The 26,803-nt window shown below is 36.0% G+C and overlaps 1 protein-coding gene across 10 annotated transcripts in view; it reads left to right on the top strand.

The window, feature by feature from the left end:
• The window catches only part of PPFIA2 (PTPRF interacting protein alpha 2), a 289,129-nt gene that overhangs the window by 148,845 nt on the left and 113,481 nt on the right, over nucleotides 1–26,803 (top strand). For all 10 annotated transcript variants that reach the window (XM_054279165.1, XM_054279101.1, XM_054279090.1 and 7 more), the window contains one exon: nucleotides 25,479–25,580. In XM_054279165.1, the coding sequence (XP_054135140.1) occupies nucleotides 25,479–25,580 (102 nt within the window). The remainder of the gene's footprint in view (nucleotides 1–25,478; nucleotides 25,581–26,803) is intronic.

Raw genomic sequence — 26,803 nt, 5'->3', positions numbered from 1 at the left:
ACCTAGTTGAAGTAACTAATATATAAAAGCGAATATGCTCTGATTTAGTATTGGTAAGTGAATTTGTCCACCCTGTCTGGGAAAATAATCTCAAACCAGTCTTTTTTCTGGCTAGCTTATGCTTTTAAGGGAACAAAGAGAAAATCTTTACACTGCATTCTTAGAAGATACTGCATCTGACCATCTGAATCATTATGGATTTGGGCATACATTTGTTGAATAGATCACTATTATAAATTCTTGTCTATATTTTTGCACTGTTTGATTCCGTTTTTGTACTTGCTTCTGTGCAAAGGAAAAACTCTTCCTCAATACATAGTGTATGATTAATCTCCAATCTCTTCTGGATTTTCAACATGACTTTTAACTTCTCCAGTGCAATTTTAGTATCCCAGTGTGTAAATGGTATAATTTGTAATGGCAGCTAGTGATCTAGACAGACAATAGCTAGTAATATAAAAAGACAATAATATGGCAGAAATTATGAGCATGGAAAAATGCACTATTTCCAATTTAGTTATAGAAGTCCATGCTATTACTTCAAAATGGTTTGTGATCTTTTAATTTTCTTTGAGCAGCATGCTCTAGTGGAAGGTACCCGTGCCTGTGGCAGGGGGTTGATAGATGATCTTTAAGGTCCTTTCCAACCCCAAACATTTTATTATTCTATGATTTTTGAATTTGTAATTAATGAAGAGCAAAATTTCTGTTAGTTAAAAAATAATCCTGTTTAGAGATCAAATATAATCCCTATCAACATCTGCATGTATCCAAATGCACTTGAGCAAGAGCAAAAGGTGGAAATCTGCATTCAGCCTTTCACTCAGCATCTTGCAGGGAGGACAGGAAGGCAAGTCCATTCTACTTTATGGGTACAAAATTAAGTAAATAATTTATTTTATTCCATTCAATGCCAACCCTCCAGTTACCTGTGTGAACCATAGTTTTAATGGTGGGCATTAAGATTGTCAAATCTGCAGCTGAAATTGTTTGAATGAATGGTAAACTTTCAATTATTGGGCTACATTATTGTGAAATGTTTCATGTAATTACTGTGAATAGCACAGCTTTGTATTTCTGTCTATTTAAAAGGGATAACTACAGAGAATAGCCTCAAAACGATAAAATTTTCAGTCAGTATATGTTGCACTGGGTCAACCTTTTAATTACATGGCATTAATAATAAGTTTTAATTAATTATAAACCTCAGTTACTTAGTCAGAAAGGCACAATATAGTTGGTTTGGCTTTTCTGGCTCCTAATCTCAGACCCAAAATATATTTCTAGAACTACTCACATAGAAGCACTGTTTGAAATGCTAAAACCATAAAGAAAACATAGAATAGATGTTTCATGAGACAAATATGCTAAAATATTAAAAAGGCTTTCTTAGGCCTGAGTAACATTTCTTAATGTTGTTAATAACAAATGTAAACAGGTTTTTTAAATATCAAGGGTTTGCAGTATGTCATTTTGCTTAATGGAAACACGCTGCAAGGCTTGCAATAAAGCTAAAGCTCAGGGAGAAGCTGCAATATATTCAAAATTGAGAATTACACTATTATGGTGGTTTTCAAAGTACAACTTTGTGGACAGGTTCCCATATATTACAAGTTCTAATCTGTGTGCTGTTGCTCTGTGAAGCTTACACCTTCATAATTATAGACTTCAATTTACCTTTATTCCCACATGAACTGTCTGGTTTTTATTTTTCATTATTATCCACTGTTCATGCAGCAGAAGCTGAGGAAAGAAATGGATATTATATACAATTATAAAATTCTTTTTAGATTATTCTCCTCTCTATTGTTTAGTAGGATATTAACTGCTAGGGTTGCTGTCTTTCATGCAAGATATCCCAAATCATTATTTTATCTGTCTGTCTATCTGTGGTTTTGAATAGATTGGCCTTTAAACAACCACTCCAATTGCTGTATAGTTCATAAGCATCATTGCTTGATAAGAATATCAGCAGATATAAGCTTAAAGTACACATACATTATAAAATGGCTGGATGAATATTAATGCTGGATGTAGAGTCACTTAGGACAGTCTGTCATACTGAGATATCTCAGTGTCGTTGCATGATGACAGGAAGCAGAGCACAGACAAAGACAGGACACTTTGTGTGCAGACCCAGTTGATGTGGCTGCCTGACCCTGAGCTTCTGCAAAATTGCAGCACTAATGCTCCTTTTCTTTACAGCTCTTTAAGGTCCACAGTGAAAATGTAAACAGCAAAATACAAAACAATATGGTGACAGATAGTAAGCATGCTGTGTCTCTTTATTCAGAACAGAACTTGAACCTGTGTTTTTGTAAAACAAAATTGAGCTATATAGTAAATGAAGACATGCTTTGCTGTATATAATTGGAAAGAAAATGATTGAATTTTAATCAAGTGCAAACACAATGCATCTTGTTCTTGAACCATCCACTGTAACACTCCTCTTTCATGGAAAAGCCACATTTGTTTTGTCTAAACAAGATGCAAGCCTTCAGAAATTCTTTGAGCTAGTCAGAACTTTCAGAGTGTAAGTACTCTGAAATGCTGTGTCTTTTGAATTCCAGTATATGTGATTCAGACTGGGTTTTTTGGGTAGACACTTTTATCCATTACAAAGCTTAATGTGCTTAAATTTTTAACATCAATTTCTTAATTTTATTTTATGGCTTTAGTCACCATGTAGAGCAAATCTATAGACATTTTATACAGAAGCTCTGTAGGAAAACAGCAATTTGTTTATATTTTTTCAAATTCAGCAGTTATGCAGCATCTTATAAAATTGCTGGTTTTCATCCATCAGCAATCTTAGTTCTTTACACTATTTCAAAAGGGTTTTTGAGAGGGTTGCAGTAAGGAGGGGGCTGAGGGTGAAAGTCTTGGTAATATACAGATGCCTTAAAATATCAGCATATTTTTTTTCCTCCTATACAAAAATAAAACTGTACTTCCAAGGTTTTTTTAATCAAGGATTAAACTTTGGGGTTTTTTCCAAAAGTTTGTTCATTTGAATAAGCTGAGCATGTCTTTTCCTTAAATTGAAGCCCAATGCCTTTATTCTGAAGCAGAAATGGGTTTTTTCCTATGTCGGGAACATTTCTGAGATCAAGAGGAAAAGGTACTCCAGAACTGCTACAGATAGGAAGAAAAAAAGTCAGAAGCCAAAATATAATTACAGGCCTCCAAATTTTCTCAGATTGTTATGAAAGCACCCTGAGCTTTCAGCTCATTTTCCAGCTTTATAGAAATCAGGGATTTACCCGTGACCTACCACTTGAAGCTAGAAACCCATTTTATGTGATTACCTGACACTTTCAAGCCTCAGACCCTCTTGACACATAGGTGTCTTAGTTTTGTCCATGGAAGGAAAAAAAAAAATGCAGGGAGATTTCTTTTCTCGAGTTTTTCACGAACTCCATAGTTTAGTCTTCAGGAGTTACTTCATTCACAGATAAACTTGCAAGAAGAGAAGCAGTTTTGATTTCTTCTCAGTGACAGTGATTGTGCAGCTCTATATTTTCAGCATGGCACTAATCTTTGGCCCTCACCTCTCACTTCCCTGCCACAGGGCCAACAAATCTGACTGTGCAGCCAAATATTTCTGCTTCAGATCTCGTGACAGGCAACCAACTGGAGGGTCTGCTGCTGGGCCAGCTGTGCCAGGTGTGTTAAATCAGGGCCTAGAAAGAGACGGCAGCAATGCTTTTCAGCTGGGGAGATGTATTGCTGGCAAGTGTGTGCCTTGGCAGCAGTGGGGTGTCCTCATCCTCAAGTATGTGGCAGCACCCTCCCGGTAAATGCTCTTACATGCACAGCTTCGTGTCCTGGCATTGCTTTGCAAGCATTCCAACACTTCCCCATGGCGCTCGGCCTGACTCAGGGCCAATGCATTGATTTGAGGGATTGAAAAGTGCAAAATGGAAGTCAGGAATTCAGAATTGAAGCAGGATTTGCAAGAAACAGTTCTCAGATGATATCTGAGTTATTCCACACCACAGGCTGTAGCTCCTTAGAGCCACAGAAGGAAGATCTAGATTTGGAAATAACTATGCTTTGGGGAGAAGAGTGGGTTTTCATTGGTTTGGTAACATTTTTCCTTTTGATTCTTACTGAAAAAAATCTTAGCCCTATCACCAGAAAACAGGTGGGAAAAAATCTTTTCATGGCAGATATCTAATGCACAGGAAATAATTTTCTAGATAACCATGGTGCTTCTAGATACTTTTCTTTACTACTCTCCTGTACTTTGCATTTGTCTTGCAGAAGAGGGATACAGAAGAGCTATCACCTGTTAATGGCAGGGAAATAACTCATTTGGCAAAAGGTAGTTGGCAGATGACTTTGAAAGAATAAAACAATGTCATCCATATCAGGATGTGTGAAAAATAAATCAGCTCAGATTGAGATTATTTCTGTGCTTAGCAATACCCAATGTTTATGGTGTACAGCTTTTGCTTAGTGGAGCTGGGAACTTTTCTTGCTGCTATGATGCTGTTGCTGAAACCAAGGGGAGGCAGAGGAGGAAGGTCTCCTAGGGGAAAAGTTCCTGGACCAGAAAAAAACAAATAATTGAATTGAAAAGGGCAGTCATGGACAGGAAGTGGGAAAATAATTACGAATTATTAAGCATGGAGTGTGGAAGCTAGTGGGGGATCAGGGATACAGTGGGGGTAGAACAGATCTGAGATGAAGGAGAAAGTAAGGGAAGGAAGGAACTGTTTCAATGGCACAGTTCTCCTAACTGAAAAGGCAGACATTTTCATGTGAATGTGAAGTTTTATTGGAAAGATGTCTCAGAGAGGTTTAAAGTGGGAGAGAGGTGCCCCCTCCTAAAGTATCTTGAGTTCCAGCAGTGGAAACCCTGAATGATGGTATAACAGGTGGCACTTGTCATGTGGTCTGGACATTTCTGCTGCTAGTTCTCTGTTCAGCCCAGATTTGATGCTGTATATCAGGCATATTGTGACGGTGTTCACAGGGGTTCTGGGATGAGGGAAGAGATGAGGATCTGACTCCATGTTTCAGAAGGCTTGGTTTATTATTTTATGATATATATTACATTAAAACTATACTAAAAGGATAGAAGAAAAGGTTTCATCAGAAGGCTAGCTAAGAATAGAATAGGAAGGAATGATAACAAAGGCTTCTGTCTTGGACAGAGAGTCCAAGCCAGCTGACTATGATTGGCCATTAACTAGAAACAATCTATGAGACCAATGACAGATCCACCTGTTGCATTCCACAGCAGCAGATAACCATTGTTTACATTTTGTTCCTGAGGCCTCTCAACTTCTCAGGAGGAAAAATCCTAAGGAAAGGATTTTTCATAAAACATGTCTGTGACAGCCCATCTAATGTGTTTATGAGAAAATTATTCACTCCACTTTGGGAATTTATAGAGGTTGTATTATCAAATATACTTGTGAACTTCTTAGACTTATGCATTAGTTCCAAGTCAGTGAAATAATCCATGTCATTCCAAGCTATATGTTGCACTTAATTAAATATTTTAAGGGAAAGGCCCTAACTGCTAGTTCAACCACTCAACTTGGTAAGAGCTCAGCTTCTAGACAGCAATAATCCTGCTACTGGCACTTAAATAACACTCTTACACTCTTCCAGTATAACCCTTTTACTGTAATTATATATGGCAATATATTACTTTTTGAGTGGTGAGATGGAAATTTTGTTGTAATTGTTTTCCCAGCCAATAGTTCTGGTTTATTAAATTGCTAATAGTTGTCCTCTAGAAGGAGAAACAAACATGCCCCAAGAAAAAAAAGGAATTATTTCAAAGGTCAGTATTACTTAAGCCTTGTTTCATGCTTAGAGCAGACTGGAGTTAGAAGTAATTGGAAAATGTACTGATATTGCAAGTGACAGACCAGAGGAAAAAGCTTGCACCAAAGATTGTGTCCTGAGGTTTCCTTGATGCCTCAAGGAAGTGACTGGCTTGAAAATGCACAAATGCTTCATACAATAACGATGGAATATAATATTAAGGCAAGGATTAAACTTGATTTCAGTTTCCCAAAGGAAATGCCCAGGAAAAATCTATACCGTGAGAACTCTAGAGTCTATCTAAAGTACAACATATTTATTTTCTTGAGCATTAATGGCAGCCCATTAAAAGAAATTTAGAGAAACTCTCCTTTCAATGGTACATTTATATTCTCATGCTGCTGCAATGTGAAGTAGTTTATGTTTGCAAAAAAACAGAAATGGCAGTATGATCCTTCTGTAGATTTTGAATTTCCCCTGACCTTTGAATTGCACCATTTTTATTTCATTCATATGTAGTAAGCCTAGTAAAAGTTACCTATGTAGTGATAAAATGAATTTTGTAACTCTTATTTTCTGATTAAATTGTAGATACTTTTTAATCAAAGTAAATAAAACAAGCCCAAAAGGAAAAAAAAGAAAAAACTTAAAAACAAACAAAAAAATTCCCCAAAAAAACTTCATGAAAGTTTATCATCCATCGGTTATTTTTGTCTTATCTTTCTTATATCTAATCATTCTATATCAAAAATATTTATTTTTATATAGATTGCTCTATTCCCCAGATTACACGTTTTAGACACCAAACAATATCAAATTATTAGCATGAATTGGCTTATTTTACTACTCTCTCTCTTGTATTTTATGTAGGAAAAGGCATAGTTCTAGAGTAAGAGAGAAATGTGAAGAGGCAGATGACTTGAAATAAGATATTTAATGGTGAAACAGAAAGAAAAACCAAGAAACACATTTTGGGACAAGCAAGCAGAAAGAAAGCTAGTGAAGATACTTCTTGTAAGGCATCCTGTGATCTACTAAACTTTCTCTCTCTTGATATATATTTTTGTATGTGAATAGATTATTCCTGGGATAAATAAGGCATTCATTTTACTAGCATGACTTCTTAATTTTGATTCATATTCAGGTATCTCTTGGCTTTATTATTTTTGCAATTGGACATATTGCAGATTTTATTCAAAAGGAAAATTCTTTTCAGATCTTAGTTTTAAAAACTTCTTAGCATTAGTTTGCCTCTGCCTAAATTTCTGGTTTCCAAGTAGTATTAATATAATTCTGAAAATTGGATAGTAAGAAATCATAAGAAATTTTACATAACGCAATTAGCGTGTTCATTTTTAAATCCTAATTTGAAAAATATCTTTGAAGAAATAGCCTTGTTTAATTTCTTTTGTCCTCTCCATGACCACATTCTCCAGGTGAGGATCACAACCAATTTTTAAATTTTGCCATGGTTTATAGATTCAGCTAATACTGCACTTGAGGAGTAGATAGATCAATTTGGAAGAATTGAATCAGTTAAGATATGGATGTCAGCTCAGATTTAGATGCAGAACATGTGCTGGGAGGCTGGTTTTCTCTCATAAGTCCTTGATATCTTCTTGTCATGAGATCATTCTGTGCCTCCCCTTGAAGGGCATGATCCCTGCTAGGGAGAGGGGGAAGGGAAGCAAAAATGTGACAAGATTATAAGCACAGAAGCATAACTGTTTTCACTTTGCAAAATTATCAAAGAAATAAAAATAGCTTGTGTGCATCACCAAAAACTCTTGCTGGGTTTCGAAAGAGAGAGAAGTAGCTCTAAAATGGTCTAATGTTTCTGGTGAATTATGTAAGCATTTGAGTATTGATTTCCATATATTTTGCTCATTTTCATCAGATGAAAATTTGGACCTGGTCTCTTTGACATGCTATTTTGATAGAGAAAAATAATTAGAAAATTAATTAAATGTTATTAGCCTAAACTTACACTGGTCTTATTCTTCTTGCAGTCATGCAAAAGGAGTTTTGCATTTATTATTTAGTTTCAGAAGGATTTTTTTTTCTCAAAAATATCATTACCAAAGCTTTATTAGTAAATCTTTGAAATAATTTTCTTCTTAAAATTTCATCCTCCAATTTCATAATGCATTTTGATTTGTTCCATAAACAGTGACTTTGATATTTCTCTTAGAGCAGATCATGATAGATAGAGAACTAACTACTTCAACTCAATTGATTTTAAAATATTGGCTAAACATCAGTATTCATCTTGGGAAAGAATCAGTTTTGATTGATGGCTGTATTTCAGAAGATGCAGCTTTTCAATATGTATTTTTTTCAATTAGACCCAGTTAATCTATATGTGAATTACCTGCCTGGCTGTTTAAAAGAACAAGAGTTTGTCATAAATAACATGGGCTGTAGCTGGAAAGTCTGTCATGAGTTTGGGCGCTCACCTGGTAATCTTTCCTCATTTTTCTTTTTTCACACATTTAGATCTGTTTTGACTCAGAACACAAATGAGGCTGATAAAAGCAGGACGAAGGGTAACATTTTAGTATTTCTGAATTGAGATTTAAATGTGATCTCTGTGACGTAGTCTGTCAGTCTGGTCTCATGACCTCCAAAAGTAGTGTAGCATCCCTGTTAATTTTCCTACTCTGACATCCCTTTGAGGACAAGACCAAGCTGTTAAAATTGTAGAGTTTCAAGATTTCATTTAACTCCAACTCCAGGACCAGCTGTCCAGGTGACATACATCTAGGGGTGGTTTCATCATTCAATAGATTTAGTTACTTCTGCAAAGAAAATATGCCGTAAGGTGATAGTTCCTTTCAGGAACTATCTTGTGGCATAATTCCTTTTTAGTAACTGTGGATGTGTGAACTGTATTTGTATTTTTTATCTAGTCCAAAATACTCCAAAGGTATCCCTGAACACATGGGATTCTCTTCTTTTCATGGCCTCGCCTTGAAAATTTCTATTCCCACATGACAAATATTGTGATATTTTTGTGGTTATTCATTTATTAGTATGTCTGAGGAACTGAAAAGGTTTATACAGAGTTCTGTGGAAAATTAAATTTTTATGAAGAACTGGCCTCTAGCAAACTGTGCTTTCATTCTTTACTCTAGAGAGGAAGCTAAGGATGAGGTCTTGTTTATACTATCCCTGCCACAGCTCGTGTTGCCATGCACCCTCCAGCTGTAAACAGAGCAGATGGAGTGTTCTGATTGTATAAATGAACTTATTTGGCCTGAACAGAAGCATTTGCCCAAGATCAGGACAAGGAAGGCAAAGTAAGGGTCAATGCTGTGGCAAAAAACTTGGAGATTGCTAGCACAGTGAGGGAGCCAGGGACTAGAAGGCCCTGCAGGACTACTTGAGTCTTAAATATCAACCAGATGATACAACAGCCATCTGCAGAGTAGTTTTTTGATTCTGCCACTTGTATGAACAGCTCCTACTGCAACTTGGGAATTACAGTCTGTTGCTGCTTGAATATTTTAGTTTTATTCCCATTGGTTTCAGTTACTGTTCATATCTCTGCCATTATTTTGTTTGCTTGCTTTCCTGCTTGCAGCTCAATGCACTCTTAAGAGCTGCTTCATTTTGCTGGAAAGAAGACCTTACTGTTAGTCAGAAGGAGGAATGCATTTCCTGTGTTTATAGTCACAATGTTATTTTGACATAAAGGTGAGCATGGCCCATGTTGATGGTCCAAAACTCTGTAAAGGAGGTGGCAGCAATCAAAGCACTCAAGGAGAGCGCACACACCACAGAATACAGACCCAGCAAACTCTAGATTTACTGTATGAAAGTGTAGCATGCAGCTCTCCACAGGGATTGCTGTTTGTTTGTCAACCCAGGTGGCTGTGATGTCTGTCTTTTCCCATTCCAGTTGATTTACCAGGAAAATTGATTATGCATTATGTGGCTGAAGCCAATTATCTGTCATGTTGTCTCTGCTTTGTCCCTCTCAATTTACTGCTTCGTTTTTAAACTTAGTTTGTAACTTCCTTTGGAAAGAAGGCATATCTTTTTGTGCTTTCACACAGTAGGATAAAATAGGTCTTGAGGTAGGGTTTCAGTTGCAAATTTATAAAAATTACTTAATACAAAATTATTTTTTTCTTTGCATGAAGTATTATAGCATAAGAACTGAAGGGAAATTTTTTATTGTTTTCACTTGTATCAGCCAAACACAATATTCAGTATATTTGACCTCAATGAGAAAGCATTTCCAAGTATTGTACTGCTGAGGGCAAAACTTTACAAACCTCTGTAGGCATGGAATGATATATAACGGTTTATTAATATTTTAAACCTACATGAAAGTATCAACTTTCTGTGTCAAGTTTTGATAGTTTAGTTATTTCCCCTTCAAAAGAGGTTTACTAGTGGACTTCTAGGCCTGACTGACTTTTGAAAGAGATGTCTGAAATCATTACACTGGGCAATTCTGGTTGCTGGAAGGGAATGCATATGTTGAATTCAGCTTAAACCTGTTGCTCTCTTTAAAGTCCCTTTTGCTATTTGCTCAGTATTTATATTTTTTGGGTTGAGCCATAAATACAGCTCCCCCATGCTGATCTGTCTGGCTCAGGAAAATAAGGTTTTCTGTTATTTTAGAGAAGTCCATGTGCACAGTGAGGTGACCCTCAACTGACACAGCCATTTATCTGCAATAAAGGCCACCCACTGGTCCTCTTGATGTTGAGGTAAATTCCTATGATAGCTGTGGCTACTTCCAGAATTCTTTTTTAAGCTTCATGCATTTATCATCCTTGTCTGTCTTCTCCAAGCTACATTTCATTGTAGAGGTTCAGTGAGTAATCACACAGAATCAGCAATATTGCAAATTACAGCAAATATTCTTGGAAGAACAAAAAACCAGAAATTTGTATGTGCATTTCTCCCTTTTTCCTTAATAAGTCCAGTTAACCATATGCAGATAATAAAGGTGAATTTTCTAAAATTCATGGTTTTTGTCAAGTCTTCTGAAATACAGAAGTCCTAATAAGAAAATGTCATCAGCAGATAAAAAAAAAAATTATGATACTGCACAGTAAGGGTGAGGAAGGCATCAGTCATATGAATGATTCTGTCCATTACCTCATTATCTCTCTGATAACCAAAACAAAGATTTGTTTTTTAAATGTTTTATAAAGATACCCATGAAATACTATTCACTTATTACAGAGGAGGTTGAGAATAATTTAAAGGAAATTTCATTAACTTTTTACTTAAAAATTAGGATATATCTAATTTCCTAGGCATAACATTATTTGAAGGTCTAGTGAATGGTGCACGCACGTATATTCATACAGTTTTACATAAGCTATGCAATAAAAGACAAAATTTTTTAAATCTCCACATGATTTTTAGAAAAAATTAAAATCAAGTTGATTAGTACCCTGAGGCAAAAGAGAAAATAAATCTTTATGCAAAGCTCAACATGATCTGAGGGCAAGCATGTTTTCAAGTATTTTATTTCCATAGTTATGGGCTTGCTTGTCTGTGTATCTCAAGTGCAAAGATGGATAGCTTCTTTATGCCCTCTGTTTTTGCAAAATTTCCTCCTTCTGTTCTCATGCCTGATGAAGTGGGGTTTTTTGAGCTGAGAAAGAGTTTTGATATGATTGCAATGCTGTGGGATTTGGTTTATTTAGAGTTTGGGGAGTGGAGGGGGTTGGGGTTTTTTCCATAAAGGTCTAAGGGGGTAATGAACATTGAAATGCTGTCACTGCATTTTAATTATTTTAGTCTTTTATTTTGCTTTTCTTTCTTTTTTTTCCCCACTGAATGCAGCTGAAAAATAACTCCAAAATGTAAAGAATTTAAGTACATAGAATACATTTCTTTCTTAGTGCATAAGACATATATATTTCACTTTAAATAAAAATTACTTTCTCATAACATTGCTAATAAAATTTTTGATAATAAAGGCTGGAAATGGAAATTTTAGCCAAGACACAGCTTTACAGAATATTGAAAACCAATTGATTCAAAAAAAGATGAGAAGGAAAAGAGGTGCTGGAAGGTGTTATCTCCAGTTCTGTAATATGAACTGATTTTCTTGCATGCCAGTAGTGCTAAAATAGATGGCTACCTACATAAATATCTTTAGGACTTTTAGTAATGTGATGGTTACATGCTAAATATAGCGCAGGCAGAAGGCATTTTGGCACACCAAGTCAGATTTCCAGTTCATCAAGCAGTCGAGACGCCACAGAGGTCTCTGCCCAAGTTTACTGAAGCATTCATTACCTTTCCAAACTGGTTTGGCACCCAGGGAGGGATGTTTCGTGCCAGATTACCCACAGAGGGTTTAGAGACAAGCTGTGGGAGAGCTGTGGTGTGTATGAGAGCGCTGAAGCTGGGCTTAGTTGTGGGGGCATGGCTTCAATTGGGACAATGTTGTATGGGCAGTGTTTTATGGGATGTAGACATCAGATGGAAACAAGACACTCTGGAGTCTTCTCCAGAGACCACTTTGCTTCTTATTCCTGGGATTCTTTCATTTCTCCTTGTCACAGCCCTTGTCAAACAATATAAATTTACAAGTACTGAGCTAGGTGTCTGCCTGAAACAGATATAGCCCACATATTTTGGCTGTATGCTAAATAGTTTCTAGACTATTATCTTCTTGTGATGACACAGATTTTAGGGCTTCAGACTGAGAGGATTATGTCTCTAAATCAAAGTTTGTGAAGTATGACATGACTGATGTAATTAGCTGTTTTCTTCACTACACTTGACTAAGTCCCAGTAGTTGTTTTCTCACCAGTGGGAAAGCACATACATTCCCTAGAGAATGGAGAACTGGTGAGGTATCATTTTCTGCAGGATTTATGTGAATATTATAGTCTAAGTTTAGCTTTTTATGAGATTTAGACATATCTGCTGGGCGTATTTAATAGTCTGTGTGTACCCATTTGTGATGGTGCACAATTTCACTAACATATTACCTTAGAAAGATAATTTTTACTTTCCATCTCCTTCATATGACTCCATCGTGTTTTGTGGTGGTAGCTGTAATCTTAAACAGAGCTCTTCTGAGCAGAAGAGCTCAAAGTTGTCACATATACTCTGTCCTGAGCATTATCATGTTTATTGTTACTATCTTGTTTATTTAGTTATCAGTAAACACAATGTAGTAAAAAGGGACAGATGTAACATTGAATTGGTGGTAATGTGGTGGGATAATGCACTTCAAACAGAAACAGGAGCTCTGCAGCACCTCAAAGGAAACTAGAGTTGTTTGAAGTGTAGCTTTTGTTTACAGCTCTAGACCTGGATCAGCAAATATAATTTAGTTTTGAAAGTGATAGTCACACTTCAAACAAGCCCAACTGTTTCTGAAGTATGTGTGTGAAGACTAGGTCTAGCACAAGTTCCTCTGACACAATCTTGCAGTGAATATTTTAAATAGAACTTTTAAAAATTAATAAATTTCTGTATTTGTCAATTTATGATTTTTCCTTTTTCTGGAGAAACATGGATAGTGTTAGGTGGAGTCATCTAAATTATATGAAAAATGAACAAAACTTAACTTGTAGTTACATATGATGTAGTTTTGATCTGAGGTGATCATACACCTGCTTGGGTAGGTCTGGCAAATCATGCAACAAAACTCAGAGATGTGCATGCATTTGTCATCAGAACAGATAAGTCACCACTTAGAAGTCATGAGCTGTATCCCAACTTTGGGTTACTGTTCTTCTGAAGTCATGCTGTTCTCCTGCATTGCACAGGCCCTGTCAATGCCTGAAGGACCAAGTAACAAGATGTGGACAAAGATGCATGAATTGCTTGGACTCTGAGCAGAATCTGCCTCTGGACCACCTGCCTGCCCAGTGGGCAGCTAAAGAATGTATTGTTGATGAGGCTGTATTTGGATGTAAATGTCCTATTTATTGAACACAGTCACTGGAGTCCCACAGAGATCTTGATTAGCAGAATTTTTTCTCATGTGTTGAACTACTGCTCTGTTCTGATCTGGTTATTGAGAGATACCCCTGCTCAAATTAAAGTGTAAACAAGATCGTGTGACAAACTCAATAATGAAGATTTTATTAAACAGTAAATGCGAGTGAAAGAGATAGAAATAGGAGGGGGAGAGGGGGAGAACAGAGAAAGAGACTTTGAAAACCTCCAGGTGTTTTATATGAACTACCCTGTAGTCTTAAAAAAAAAATAGATGCCAGTGTATGAATGTTAACATTTTAAGATGGTTTTTTATTCCTTTATTTCCATCAAAGGCACAGAGATTAATAGGATCTTTGTTGCTTATGCAATTTCTAATACAGAATACACCATTTCTTAATTTGATTTTCTTGACATCTGTAAATACATTGTGTATTTTTCCTTAGGAAAAAGTCTATGCTAGTAATTACCAGTTCATCAGATTTCCTGATGAAGAACATCTGTGACTAATTGCCTTGCTTTCACCACTGAAGTTTTTAAATTTTATTGCAGTAGTACGACAGAATGAAAGATTGCTGTTAAAAACATCCGTGTATGAAACAAGATTCAGTGCATATCCCAAGCAAAATTGGGATTCCTTCATGAGATACATATTTGTAATTTGTGATTAGCTAAGTCTTAGCTGGACTAACTTGAAAGAGAGCAAGTCAATATATGAAGGAAAAGTCATGTTTTCAGTTACCAAACAGAAAGCAGATCAGTGAAATCCACGGCTTAAATTATCTCCAACACACACATCAAGAAACTACTATCTGTAAATGCAGTGTGTGTATATATATATATATATATATGTATACATGTACACTATGTATATGTATACAATATACATTGTAGTCATCTAAGTTAAAGGATCTGCAAATAAAGTGGAATTCACTGCTGTGAAACCATATATAGGGGTTCATTTTCATGGACTCAAAAAATGAAAATATCTTCCAAATGTCATTTATGCCCCCTTTGTCCATTGCAACAAGACCCTAAGCCCTCCCAGACATTTGCCTCAGTTGTCAGTGAAAGTGTGTCACCACACCATTCCTGCATGGCCAGCCTTGTTGCTGAATTATTCTTACAGAGGGTTTTCCTAACACTGCACTGAACTGCTTTGGCAGCAGTTTAACCTTGTTGTGTCTTGGGACACTTGTCTTGTGGTCTTCCCGAAGAACCAAACCCCCATAAGGCTCCAGGTGAGCACTAGCACCTAGAAGAATGGGATAATTATTACCAATTTATATTTTTCATTTTCAACATGATTTTTTTGGAGGGGCAAGGGGGATGGCAATATTATTGCCCCCAGGGTTACAATTATGAAGTGATCCCTGATCACCAGTTGTATTTGGGAGCTTTATTTACTTCTCACAGTGAAGCTTTAGTTCTGCTGGGACAGCTCAGACCAGAAGAAGCCATCTAGAATGCAGAAGAGGTATTTTTTTCCAATTGTATTTATGGAAACCCTACAGAGGGAAAAATAAAAGGAATTCAAAGGTGCAGTTCCTTTCAACCCAAAAGATATAAATGGATATAAAAGTTATAAATGACAGATCAATCACATCCTGAAAGTGCATTTATTCACTTTTGCTGCTCTTGGGTGACCAGCTTGCATACAGAACATCTAATATTTGCATCCTTAAGGATCCATTAGCAATTATTCTTGCCAGGAAAAGATCAAATATAGTTTATACAAAAAGATCAGTTGGTGGATAAAGTAATTTAGTAGATTCTGTAAAAATCTTTCTCTGAAAAAAAAAAACCAAAAAACCATTCCAACTTTTAAACTTTTTTTTTTGTTAGAATCTTGTATGATTAACACTCTGAAGTTTGAAAGTTATTAAAAATAATAGAATTAAGCATTAAAATTTGCACTTCTTCATCCTCTTTTTCTGTAGTTTTACACTTATTAAATTCATGAAAAAATTGGAAACTGGAAAACCAGCAAATTTCCGGAAGGAAAATTAAATAAATTTAAAGTATTAAATTATTTAACATTAACTATTTGGTATAAATTCTGAAAGGGTAAAAAGTATTATTTTACTTTGTAAAATCCCTACTGTGTAGGGAAGGTTGGGTTCTGAATCAGAACAGGGGACTTGCTGACCTATTAATAATAACTGAATGTGTGATCATGGATAAAATTTACCCAGAGACAATGCTGAGAAAGCAGAGAATGAGACAAGTGTCAGGACAGTTACAGAAAATTAGAGAGAAGAAAAGGTCATGCTGTGCTTTGTCAGGTTTGCCTGGAAGAAAACAACAAGTTGCTCTGGGGAGAAGCAAATTGAAGCTAGGAAAGTAAAGTTTGGAAAGTGAGTCAGGGATGCTAAAAAACAACTAGACTGGGAATCTGGAATTGATACCAAAAAAAGCTGCACATTCCTTATCCAATATCATAATAGAAGACATATTCTGTTTATTGGTAGGTCTGTGTTGCTTCTTATAGTCACCCTTCATATATCCTCTCTGTCAGGATTTATTTTAAGTTATTTCTTAGGGCCATGTACTGACCTCAATCTGCCTTATAATGAGGGTTGTATGTGTGCATTGATGTGCTGAAGCCAGTGTACAGTCTGTAAAGCACTTCAATAATTTGCATATTGTCCAGGCTTGTTCTTTTTATAATTTTGTGTTTATTTTAAATTTGGGGGGGAAAAAAATGAAAAAAGTAGGATGGTAAGTATAAAATCAGACTGTGCTGGCAGTGGGAGGTTTTAGTCTTGTATTTCAATGCAGCAATTTATCGTGTGCTTATGCTACTGCTCTGTGACCATTTCACATTTTCAATAATTATATATCTGGAAAAATAAATAACTGATCAATTGGAATAAAATCAATCCCACTTTCCATAAACTTATTTTTAAAAATAGTCATAGTCTGTCATTTTAAAACATATTTTGCTCTTTTTATTTTTTGATAGATGAGAATTTTCCAACTGTAGAGGAGTAAATTTTCATCTGTATTTATGCAATATAATGTTTAATCAATAAAGGCATATTGGTATAAATATCTTTTATGCAAAAAGACATCACTTGAAAATGATGATAGGCTGTAGTCTGCAACATAGCTATATCTGGAAATAATTTATTTACTTTTAGAAAAAGTGAATATGAATATTTGTAAAGCAAAGGCATTAATTATTAAAGGAAAAAAAGTTAATGGTATAATTCCCCTTATTACATAGCTGACTCACTTCCATGCTGCAGTAGTATGATTTAAGCAAAAAATCCCTGCAAACTAATGAGGCTTTCATCCCACTTCTGGAAAGTGTGCTGCCATCATGTTGCACATGAGTGGTACTTCCACAGAAACCAGTCCAGTGTGTATAGTAAAACATTCTGAATACACATTGTAAGCCAGAATGCAGTTTCATCATACACTGTGTATAAGATTATGAGCTTTTTAAAAGTCACACACTTGAATTACACATTCAGCTTTATTATGTTTGCAGATGTTTGCATGACTGATGGTTTATCCCATCCCTTTTCAGTACTAGTCTGACAGATGTTTAACTTGCTTAGGACCCTCTGTGTCCCCATCAGTTAGGAACAAAGCACTAAAGACACACACAATTGGTGTTATTTGAAAGTTGCAGGGTGTGTCATTCACTGTGATATCTCTTCCAAACCAAACCAATCTCGTTTACACGATCTGCAAGACAAGAGATCTTTAAATTTTCAATCTGCCTTTCTTACAGGGAAAGAAAAAAGCCTTTAAGTTCATTGTTGTTCATAAATATGGGAGAATGGTATAATTGGATTGGCTATGTTATAATAATATATTTGAAAGTTTTAAAAAGCTGTATTTTTATAATTATTAATGTATCTGCTTTTTTTGAGGGGTGGAGGCTGTCAAGTCCTTTGAAGCCTCAAGCTTTTATCAGGCTTTAGCCTGATACTAGGGATTACAAATAAATAAGGTGAATTTTTGTCATCTTCTGTCTTGTGCTTGAGACAGTTTCTTAAGCTTTTTTCAACTTACATCTCTTATAATCTGAAGAGTCTTATAGAAAACAGGAAGTTCTAGATTAAAAAAGAAAAAAATCTGATTTATGCCTTTTTTCCCCCCTTTTTCTTATGTTTTATTGTTACTGTAACTATTTTAACAGATCAAAATAATAGATATTCCTTGATTCTAAAATATGTTTAGCTGGTGTCATGCAAAATTGTAAATTTTAAAATTTACAATTTTACATGACAAATTTGGGAAATAATGGAAAATAGTTTTGTGTTTGACTGTGTGGTACTGATTAGAGAGTAATACATGGATCACTCTTTGTGTTTATATTGCTAAAACCATATTAATTTTATTCATATTATTATTGTCTTAGATTCAAGTGAAAACTACCATGGCATATTTGTGCCCATATCTTCTGTCTCCAGTGTCATATTTCTTCCTGAAGTAATCCTGTGTGGGAAAATCATTGCCAGAATCTGAGCCATTGCCATAATATTCATGTTGTTGTGGAGATTCCCTTAGACTTCAAAAATCTGGTGGAATTATTCATTATGTGATGTACTAGCAAAAATTAGGCAGATTACATCAGAAGTCCTGACAGGGGTATGTTCTTCCCATTACCTTTGAATTTCCCATTATCTAGAATGGCTGTCACTTCAACTAACATGTAAGCAGATGCATTTTAAAGCTTCTTTCTGATTGAATTTTGAAATATAATTTTGAGTACTGTGGTACTCTTGTTCTAAAAAATCATGAAATAAAATGATGCAGCTTATGGATTTAGGTGACATTTCTATAAAAATCATGTTACATAGGTCACAAAGCAACACTGAAATGTTTATATCCATATCAATAAGTTTGAATTATCTTAATCAAATACGTAAATTTACTTGGCATAATCCTCAGTTCTCTATTATTATTTTGAGTTCTTTTCTAGAAATAAGTTTTTGGGGCTTTTTTTGTGTGGTTTTTTTTTTTCAGGTACTGAAAAGGTATCTGAGTGTTTTTCTGTTTACTCAAAAAAGCATTTCTATCTCTCTTACTCTGGGAACACAGTCATCATAGTAAATTACTTATTCACAGTAGCAGGCCATGCACAGAGAGACTACTAGCTTGAGATGATTTCTTCTACCCAGAAGGGGATGGCTGAATAAGTAAATATTTGCAAGACTTAGTTCAGAATCTGATGTAGATTCAACTGACTATTTAAGGAAGGAATTCTTCTTGAAGAAAAGCTAATGTAACAGTTCTGCATTTGCCCAATTTTATGTTCAGTGAATGTATCGGAATTACTAATTTTTATAGATGTTTACATGGGCTCTGAGCCTCTGAAATGTTTCACTTTCTTCCAAGAGCATTGACTGTGTGCTTCTGTGTGGGTAAATGGCTACACATTTCAAACCTTCAGTCACTGCCCACATTTCTGAAAACAAAAAAACATTAAAAATGGGGTCTCAAGTCCACAGTGTTACTGAATGTCATGGTTTTCAGCCCAGCTGGAGGTGAAACACCACAGATCCACTCACTCAACCTCCCCTCTGTCATCCCTCCACCCTGGTGGAATGGGGAGAATTGAAGTAAAAAATATTTGTTGACCAAGAACAGTTTAATAAGTGAAAATAAAGTGCAATACTAATGGTGAATGAGAATAAGAAAAGGAGTAAGAATAAGAATGAGAGTAAGAATAAGAATGTGAAGAAAACAAGTGATGCACGATGCAGGTGCTCACCTCCCGCTGATGAGTGCCAGGCTCCCCTTCCTGAACCCAGATCAGGATCAGGCATCCTTTCAGCAGCTCCCCCCAGTTTGTATACTGGGCATGACATTCTGTGGTGTCTCTTTGGTCAGTTCAGGTCACCTGTCCCAGCTGTGCTCCTCCCCAGTTTCTTTGGTATACCTCCTCACTGGCAGAGCATGAGAAAAGGAAAAATATGGGTCCTTGACTTACGATTAACACAATTTAGCCAAAAATTAAAACATCAGCATGTTATCAACACCATCCTCATTCCAAATCCCAAACACAGCACTGTAACAGCTCCTGGGAAGAAATTAATTCTACCCCAGCTGAAAAAGAGGAGACTCAGTTCTCTCTCTCACCTAACAGAAATCTTGTTGTCATCTTAGAATAATCAAGAAGTGGTTGGAAAAGACTCTAAAATCATTGAGTCCGATTGTTAACCCTACACTGCCAGGTCCACCACTAAATCATGTCCCTAAGTGCCACATTCACATGTTTTTTGAACTCTTGCAGCGACGTTGATTGCACCCCTTCCCTGCTTGGCTTTTTCCTAACATCCCCTGTATGCCTCCTCAGGTGCCACTCTTTGTCTTCCTTTGTCAATTCAGGGAACTCTCAGGTTGTGACACTTAAGCCTACTTCCCACAGTTTAGATTGCAGACCCCCTAAGCAACCCAAACCAGTGCTGGTAAATCCTTGATAGCTTGAAGCACAATTAATGTCTCTGTAAGAACCACTGGAAGAGCCACTGTCTGTGAGGAAGAATTACTCCTTATCTGTGTAAGCGAGGTCTGAGTCACAGTAACACTCAGCTCATATTAAAGCCAAAGAAATTCAATGCGGTGTGGCCAACCCACATCATATGGCAGCTAATTTTTTTGATGGGGTGGTAAAAAAATAATTCCAGTGCCTAAAAATATGAAAAACAGAGACTAAATCAGTTTTTCTTACATTTATTTGTGGAGAAGTACAGAAAACACTACACAAACATCACAGTGTAAACGACTCTGATATTTTTAAGAGATTAATTCAGAGACTATTCTACAGTTTTGAAAGTTTTGCTTTTTTGTATTAATAGATCAAACTTTTAGTCCTGAGATCTAAACAGATTTCCATTTTTTTTACCCAGGTCCTGGTATAATACAGTATTTCAGGGTACATGTCCAACCTAAAATTTATGTGCAAATGAACTCTCATTTTGAGCAGTAATGTAACAATGAGCATTTTAGACAACTGACTCCAAACCCTCATGTTTAAATCATAGAATCATGGAATCATTGAGTGACCTGAATTGGAAGAGACCTTAAAGATCATTTAGTTCCACCCCCCCTACCATGGGCAGGTTTCTGTAGCCCAGGTTTCTGTAAGCCCCATCCAGCCTGGCCTTGAACACTATCAGGGAAATTCCTATTTTAGAATCAAGGAATATTTATTATTACTTCTCTGTAGCAAGAAGATAAATAGTGAATTATGTTCAGATTTTTTTTTTGTATTTTGCTCTGTTAATAAGAGTCAGCAAGTATGAAGTCTGTGTTCTGCCAAAATAAATCCTTGGTCATTTAAAAGCCATGGAGAATTTTCAAGAACATATCCAGTGACAGAATATTAAGAAAAGATATCTTCCCTCCCCCCCCCCCCCCCCAACAGATTGGATGAAAACTTAATATATGAAAGGTTAAAAGAGGTAATTGTTGTAGATTGTGATTTCTGCTCAATGAATTGCATCTAAATATTTAGGAAAGCAAATTGGTTGACATAGCTTGTGTTGAATGTAAAATAGAAATTATAAACCTCTACCATTCTTTTTCCGTGCAGATATTAGTTCACTCATTCATCCCTGAAATGAGCTGTGATTTAATGATGAAAAATCCAGAGGAGGAGATTTTAAGCTGAATCTCCTCACTGTCTCCAAAACTGAATTTTATGTGTTTTTAATTTAGGGGGTTTTTTTTAAGTTACTGTCACAAAATTTCAATTTTATTTCAGTATTTTTTGTGGGGATGATGAGAGACTATGTTTTCATTTCAGCTCAATTTGGACTGGATCATATTCTGAACAGTTAAGCATCAGAGATACAAGTTCTCATAATTTCTGTGGCATACCCTCAACTTGGAGACAAGTTATGTATGTTTGTGTGTATTTGGTCATAGAAAATAAACCTTGCAGGCTTTTCCTGGCAACAACAAGCAATGAGAGCAGGATTTCTTGAACCAGCCCCTAGAGGCAGAAATTTAATGGAAAGAGACCTGTAGGATGCCTCCCCTGCCCAGTCCTGCTGCCAGCACATCTGGCAGTGCTGCCAGCCTTCCTGTCCTGATGGTATCCTGCTCTCTCAGGCACCCTCCAGCCTCTGCTCAAACTGTATTTCAGCTGCTTCACCAGGGAAGTCCTTGAGTTTTGCTTATTGGTAACTCTTAGTGGTCCTTTTCATGGCTACATGATTTCTGTTGAATTGGTTTTCAAGGCTTAATTTCATAGGGCAAGTGTTAAGGAAAAAAGACAAGCAGCAGTTAAGACAGGCTCTGAGATTATGTTTATTCAGATGAGGAAAACAATGCTCATTCTCAGGTTATTTATGTTGAGAAAATTGCAAACATCTTGATGTCATGGTACACTATAAAGCCAGTGCTATCAACTGAATAATTTTCATAGAATTTTAATTCAGTTCAGTTCTTAATTAGCTTTACTGCCATACAGCTTCTATATGAGCTTTAAGAGTGCAGTTGTGCCTGTCAACTCCTATTAGTTATGCAACAGATATTACCTTCAGGGCTCCCAAAGTATGACTGACTGTCGTGGTCACTGACCATGCAAGATTTCTGCTGCAAACAGTAATTCCAGATGACAGTATTCCCTTGATCCCTGTATATTTATATGAGGGAATTGCATGAGCAGAGGTCATTATCATCACATGTCATTTATTACATAACAGGGTGTTATGTTAAAACAAAAATATGCTTTGCTTGGCATAGAACCTCTGGGGGGAAAAAATGTTTCCTGGAGCATTGCCTGTTGGGATATCTTGGATAAATAGGTTATTTTAAAAATAAGTTTTACATATCGTTTTGGAAGTATTATTTGAAAGTTGTGAGGTGTTATCCTAGTTATTAATTTATGAAAACAGATGTGAGAGAAATAATAACTTGTAAAGCTCTGGGGAAATCTCCATTTACTTTGAGACTTTCCCTGTAAAAGGCTTATGATATAAACAGAAGGAATAAGGCCTCTTTCTGCCATCATTCAACTCAGAGAATTCCAAGCTCTTGATGAATGAACAGTCTCTAGTATTTCAGATGAAGTTGGCCACTTGAGTTCCAGACGCATAAATAGGTGACTGCTTGTTGTAAGCGCTTGCACTGCAGGTATGTCAAAAGCACAGAGAAATTTCAGAGAGCAGCAGCAACAACTGAATAATTATAGGCTTGAAAGGACAAGGTTGACCATTCAAGTAGCAAAGTCTAAAACAGTGGACACAGGTAGCCCAGCTATAGTAAATGCTAATAGATGTTATGAATATCAACTGAAGGTATTTGGAGGCTGAAACCACATTATATTAGGTATGAGACTCTCTGGGAGCAGAATTTTGAGTAATGATTTGATTAAAAGCAAGGAAAACTTACCCTGATGACCGGACAAAATTACCCTAAGAATAAACTCCATGCTGCTCAGCAAACTAGTAGGAATTTCATTCCTTTCTTATTTGAGATTATATTAACCAAAGCATTAGAGATTGTACTGGAAACAGGCTCACCTTGGCACAACAAAGATGTGCAATTTGATAAACATGGTTTTTTTTTACTCACAAGAAAGCAGCAAATGCATGTTACCAGACTGGTTTGCCTTACTGTAGTTCAGAACTCAAACTGTAAGTCACAGATGACATTTGTTATCCTTTCCACCACCTGTCACCCATCCGGATGCCCAAGCATATGCCAAAGTGTCTATTTTAATTCCAGCTGAAACAATACCAAGAAATGAGAAAACATACACACAACAACGTACTCTATAGATTACACTGAAAGTTTATTCTGTGAGACTCTGAAAGTATTATAGACACTAATCCATGTAAATTAGCAACAAGAGCTCCACCCTGTAGGGCTGTAGAGAAGAGTTTGTGTGTGTGGTTTTGTGCTTCAGAATTCTCATTCAATGTGAGTTGAGATCATTAGCTTTTTATTAACTATGATTTTTTTTTTGTTCAGTTCATTACTTGCAACCTTAAGTACAGGAGATTTTCTAAAAAATCTGTACAGAATAACACTGCTGGACTGGTAGTTTCTGAATCCTGGTTCAAGACCTACAGGCAGAAGTTTTAATGATACTTTTGAAAAGGAAGGGAAGAGTGTTACAATATAAATCTCATTTTTAAAGCTAAGCTAACGGTTTTGACATCAAAATGTACTGTGTAACCTTAAATGTACCTGACCACTAGGATGTAAAAAGCAAATACTGATTAGAAGGTAGGACACAAAACATCATTATATAGTTCATGTAATCTATAGCCAGTGTCTAAAACAAAATCCATTGAGGGTATCAGAACAACATTCTCCTTCTCATCATGCAATTTGCATGGAGGTCTACTGTGCTTGCAGTTCTGGCTGCTGAAAAATAGGGAAAAAAAGCACTCTTAGTTACATGTTTTCAGACTAGAACTTGAAATTTATTTGAATAACTTTTAACATATATTACCATATCCTGTTAACTATTTAAAATCTTGACTGTAACAGAATGAGACTAGGAATACCCATGAAAGTTCTGTCAAAAACCTATTTATTTCAGATAAAAGCTGCTTTCTGTAGCTTGAGGAGAAGCAGCAAACTAAGCCCTTTTGATATCATCACTAGCTTTTGTCTTAAATAAGTAGATTTAGTCTCAGCTTCATCCTACTGGCTCAGAAGATAAACCACCTGGACATGTTTGTTTGGTTTTTTTTAACTGCTTTCTCTTGGAGTGCAGTTTAACTGCTTCCTTGTGGGCTGGTGGGCTGTTCTGGTAAAATAAAAATTAACTTAATATTTAAAAATATGTATGCATCTTTGTTAAACAGCAGTGCTGTTCAAGACATTTTTTTTCTCAAAACATGATCACAAATTTTAAAGGCTTTTCATCCTTTACCTTACTGTATCTGTGAGATATGTAGCATCTTTTTACTATAAAGGATAAAATTTGCCCCTAGAGCTTAGTATATCTTATGTCTGTCAAAATAAACAATATGGAGTAAAACCTTTTCCCCATTAAAATTAATGACAACTCTACAACTCTACTCTCTCTTTGTATAGAGAAAAATTTATGTATATTGTTGAAGAGTTACAGCAATTCAAGACATTTTAATAGTAGTTTTGACAAGTGAAAGATGTTTTTCAGAATACCTAATATTTTCATTCATAAAACTTAACATCAGGAGCAGCTTAAAATTCAGTTTCATTTTATGTTGTGAATTCATAGAAAATTCATTCCAACCAAAAACTATTGTTCTGTCTTCACAGCCTTTCACTATAACAGCGAATGCATTATAATGGTTAACTTCAATATCAAGAGTATTTTTTTCACAACTCATATAGTACTTATATTAATCTGATATTAGGTAGATTTTGATTAGTGAATACCTTAACTTTCTTCTCATATGCCATGTTGGAAAGGCTGCCCTATGGAGTGGCAGGAATGATCCTCAGTGGGTATGTTGAGTTGAACTTCCTTATGGGTGAAGTGTGGTGTCTCTGTTGGGATGAAATTGGCCAGTTCTGTTTTTCTTCTGGTGTGATAGCTTCTGATAGCTTAGGTGTGGGAGATGTTGCCATCATTTTGAATCTTCTTTTGTTTCGAAACTTAAATTAGTAGTTACCTTTTATTAGCTATGTCTAGACTTGAAATTATTTTAGTAGATGCTGAAGCTTACATATGCTATTTTAGATTGTGTTGATGATGTCTAAATATTATTTAAATCCTCAAACTCTAGAATGCACATGGATTTGATTATCCTAGTGTTTACATCTTGAGTAACTTCCTATATAATTTTATTCTACAGGAATTTGCTGCATTGACTAAAGAATTAAATGCATGCAGGGAACAACTGCTTGAAAAAGAGGAAGAGATTTCAGAACTAAAAGCTGAAAGAAACAACACAAGAGTAAGTACCTAGCAGACCTTTTCTGGATATCATGAGTGTTTAAACTTACATATAAATCTAGAACTTAATTTCTATGAATAAGAAGACAAAAAATCCAGCATTTTCATGAGTAAAGGACATTCTAAGTTGCAGGACATATCTACCATGCTACAGTCCTGAAGGAAATGAGTGTGTTAGCTAGATATATTGCAAACAGTTACAATTACAGGAGATTTAGTATGTAACATGGTAAGATCATTCAGTTTAAATGTCTTTTAAAGCAGGGGACTCATGCAACCTTCCAAGCCTGACTAGCCTGCACATATCCTCATCTCTTAGCAAGGCAAAAGGCAAGGTTACAACAGCCAGTTTTGCCTTGTGCCTTGGATTTAATCTGAATAAGGATAAGATGAAGGCTGCCACACCTACCACAGGCAGTCTGTTGTTTATTGTACATGCAGCCTTGTGACCCTTGAAGAAAATGTCAACTGAGGGGGAACAAGATTCAATCCTGAAATTTATCATGTTCTGCTTCAATCAGAAATACTATTCTGTCTGGGAACAAGAATATATGATACACTGCACCGCCTTCTGAAAATTCTCAAATGATGGACAGAATTGTTTTCAGAATGAATAAATTGCATGTAAAATTGTCTGGGCAAAGGCAGCATTTGTCTACAGGGTAGCAGAGGAGACTTTATGGTGTTTGTGGAAAGGTGTGAGAAAAGAGATGGAGTAATCCCAGATCAGATGGGAGTCAGACTGGCAGTGGACATGCAAAATAGATCTCAGAGGTTGAACACCAAGGATGACTTCTAATATCCATAGTTTGTTCTGTGATCTGTGTAACTTTTCCTGTTTTCTTATTCTTAATAAGCTAATAATACTTTGGGTGCTCAGCTAATATCTCTTCTTTGTCATCTAGTTTGCATTTTGAAGAGAATCTAACAATATATATGCCAAAAGACCTGAGAGAGGGCCTTTCTCCCTGCTTTCTTCTTCCCATCTGTAGCACCATAGAGTGCCATAGAGTTCAGAAATTCAAGGGAGGACAGATGAAACAGATGCCTACAAAGAGGCAAAGTTGACCCATCTACCTCTGTGCACAAAGTTCTTAGAGGTGATGGTTTGGAAAATCTTATAGGAGGTATAGGTGAGATTTATGTTTTCTCCCATTAATTAATTAATTAATTTTGAGAAACATGTAGGAATTGCACTGCATTTTCCAGGTTTGGCAAATCATG

The sequence above is a fragment of the Melozone crissalis genome, unplaced genomic scaffold (genome assembly GCF_028551555.1).
Source record: "Melozone crissalis strain CALT ecotype California unplaced genomic scaffold, PUWL_Pcris_2 ptg000004l_1, whole genome shotgun sequence".
In the NCBI taxonomy this organism is placed as follows: domain Eukaryota; kingdom Metazoa; phylum Chordata; class Aves; order Passeriformes; family Passerellidae; genus Melozone; species Melozone crissalis.
This window is presented reverse-complemented; position numbering and strand designations above follow the sequence as displayed.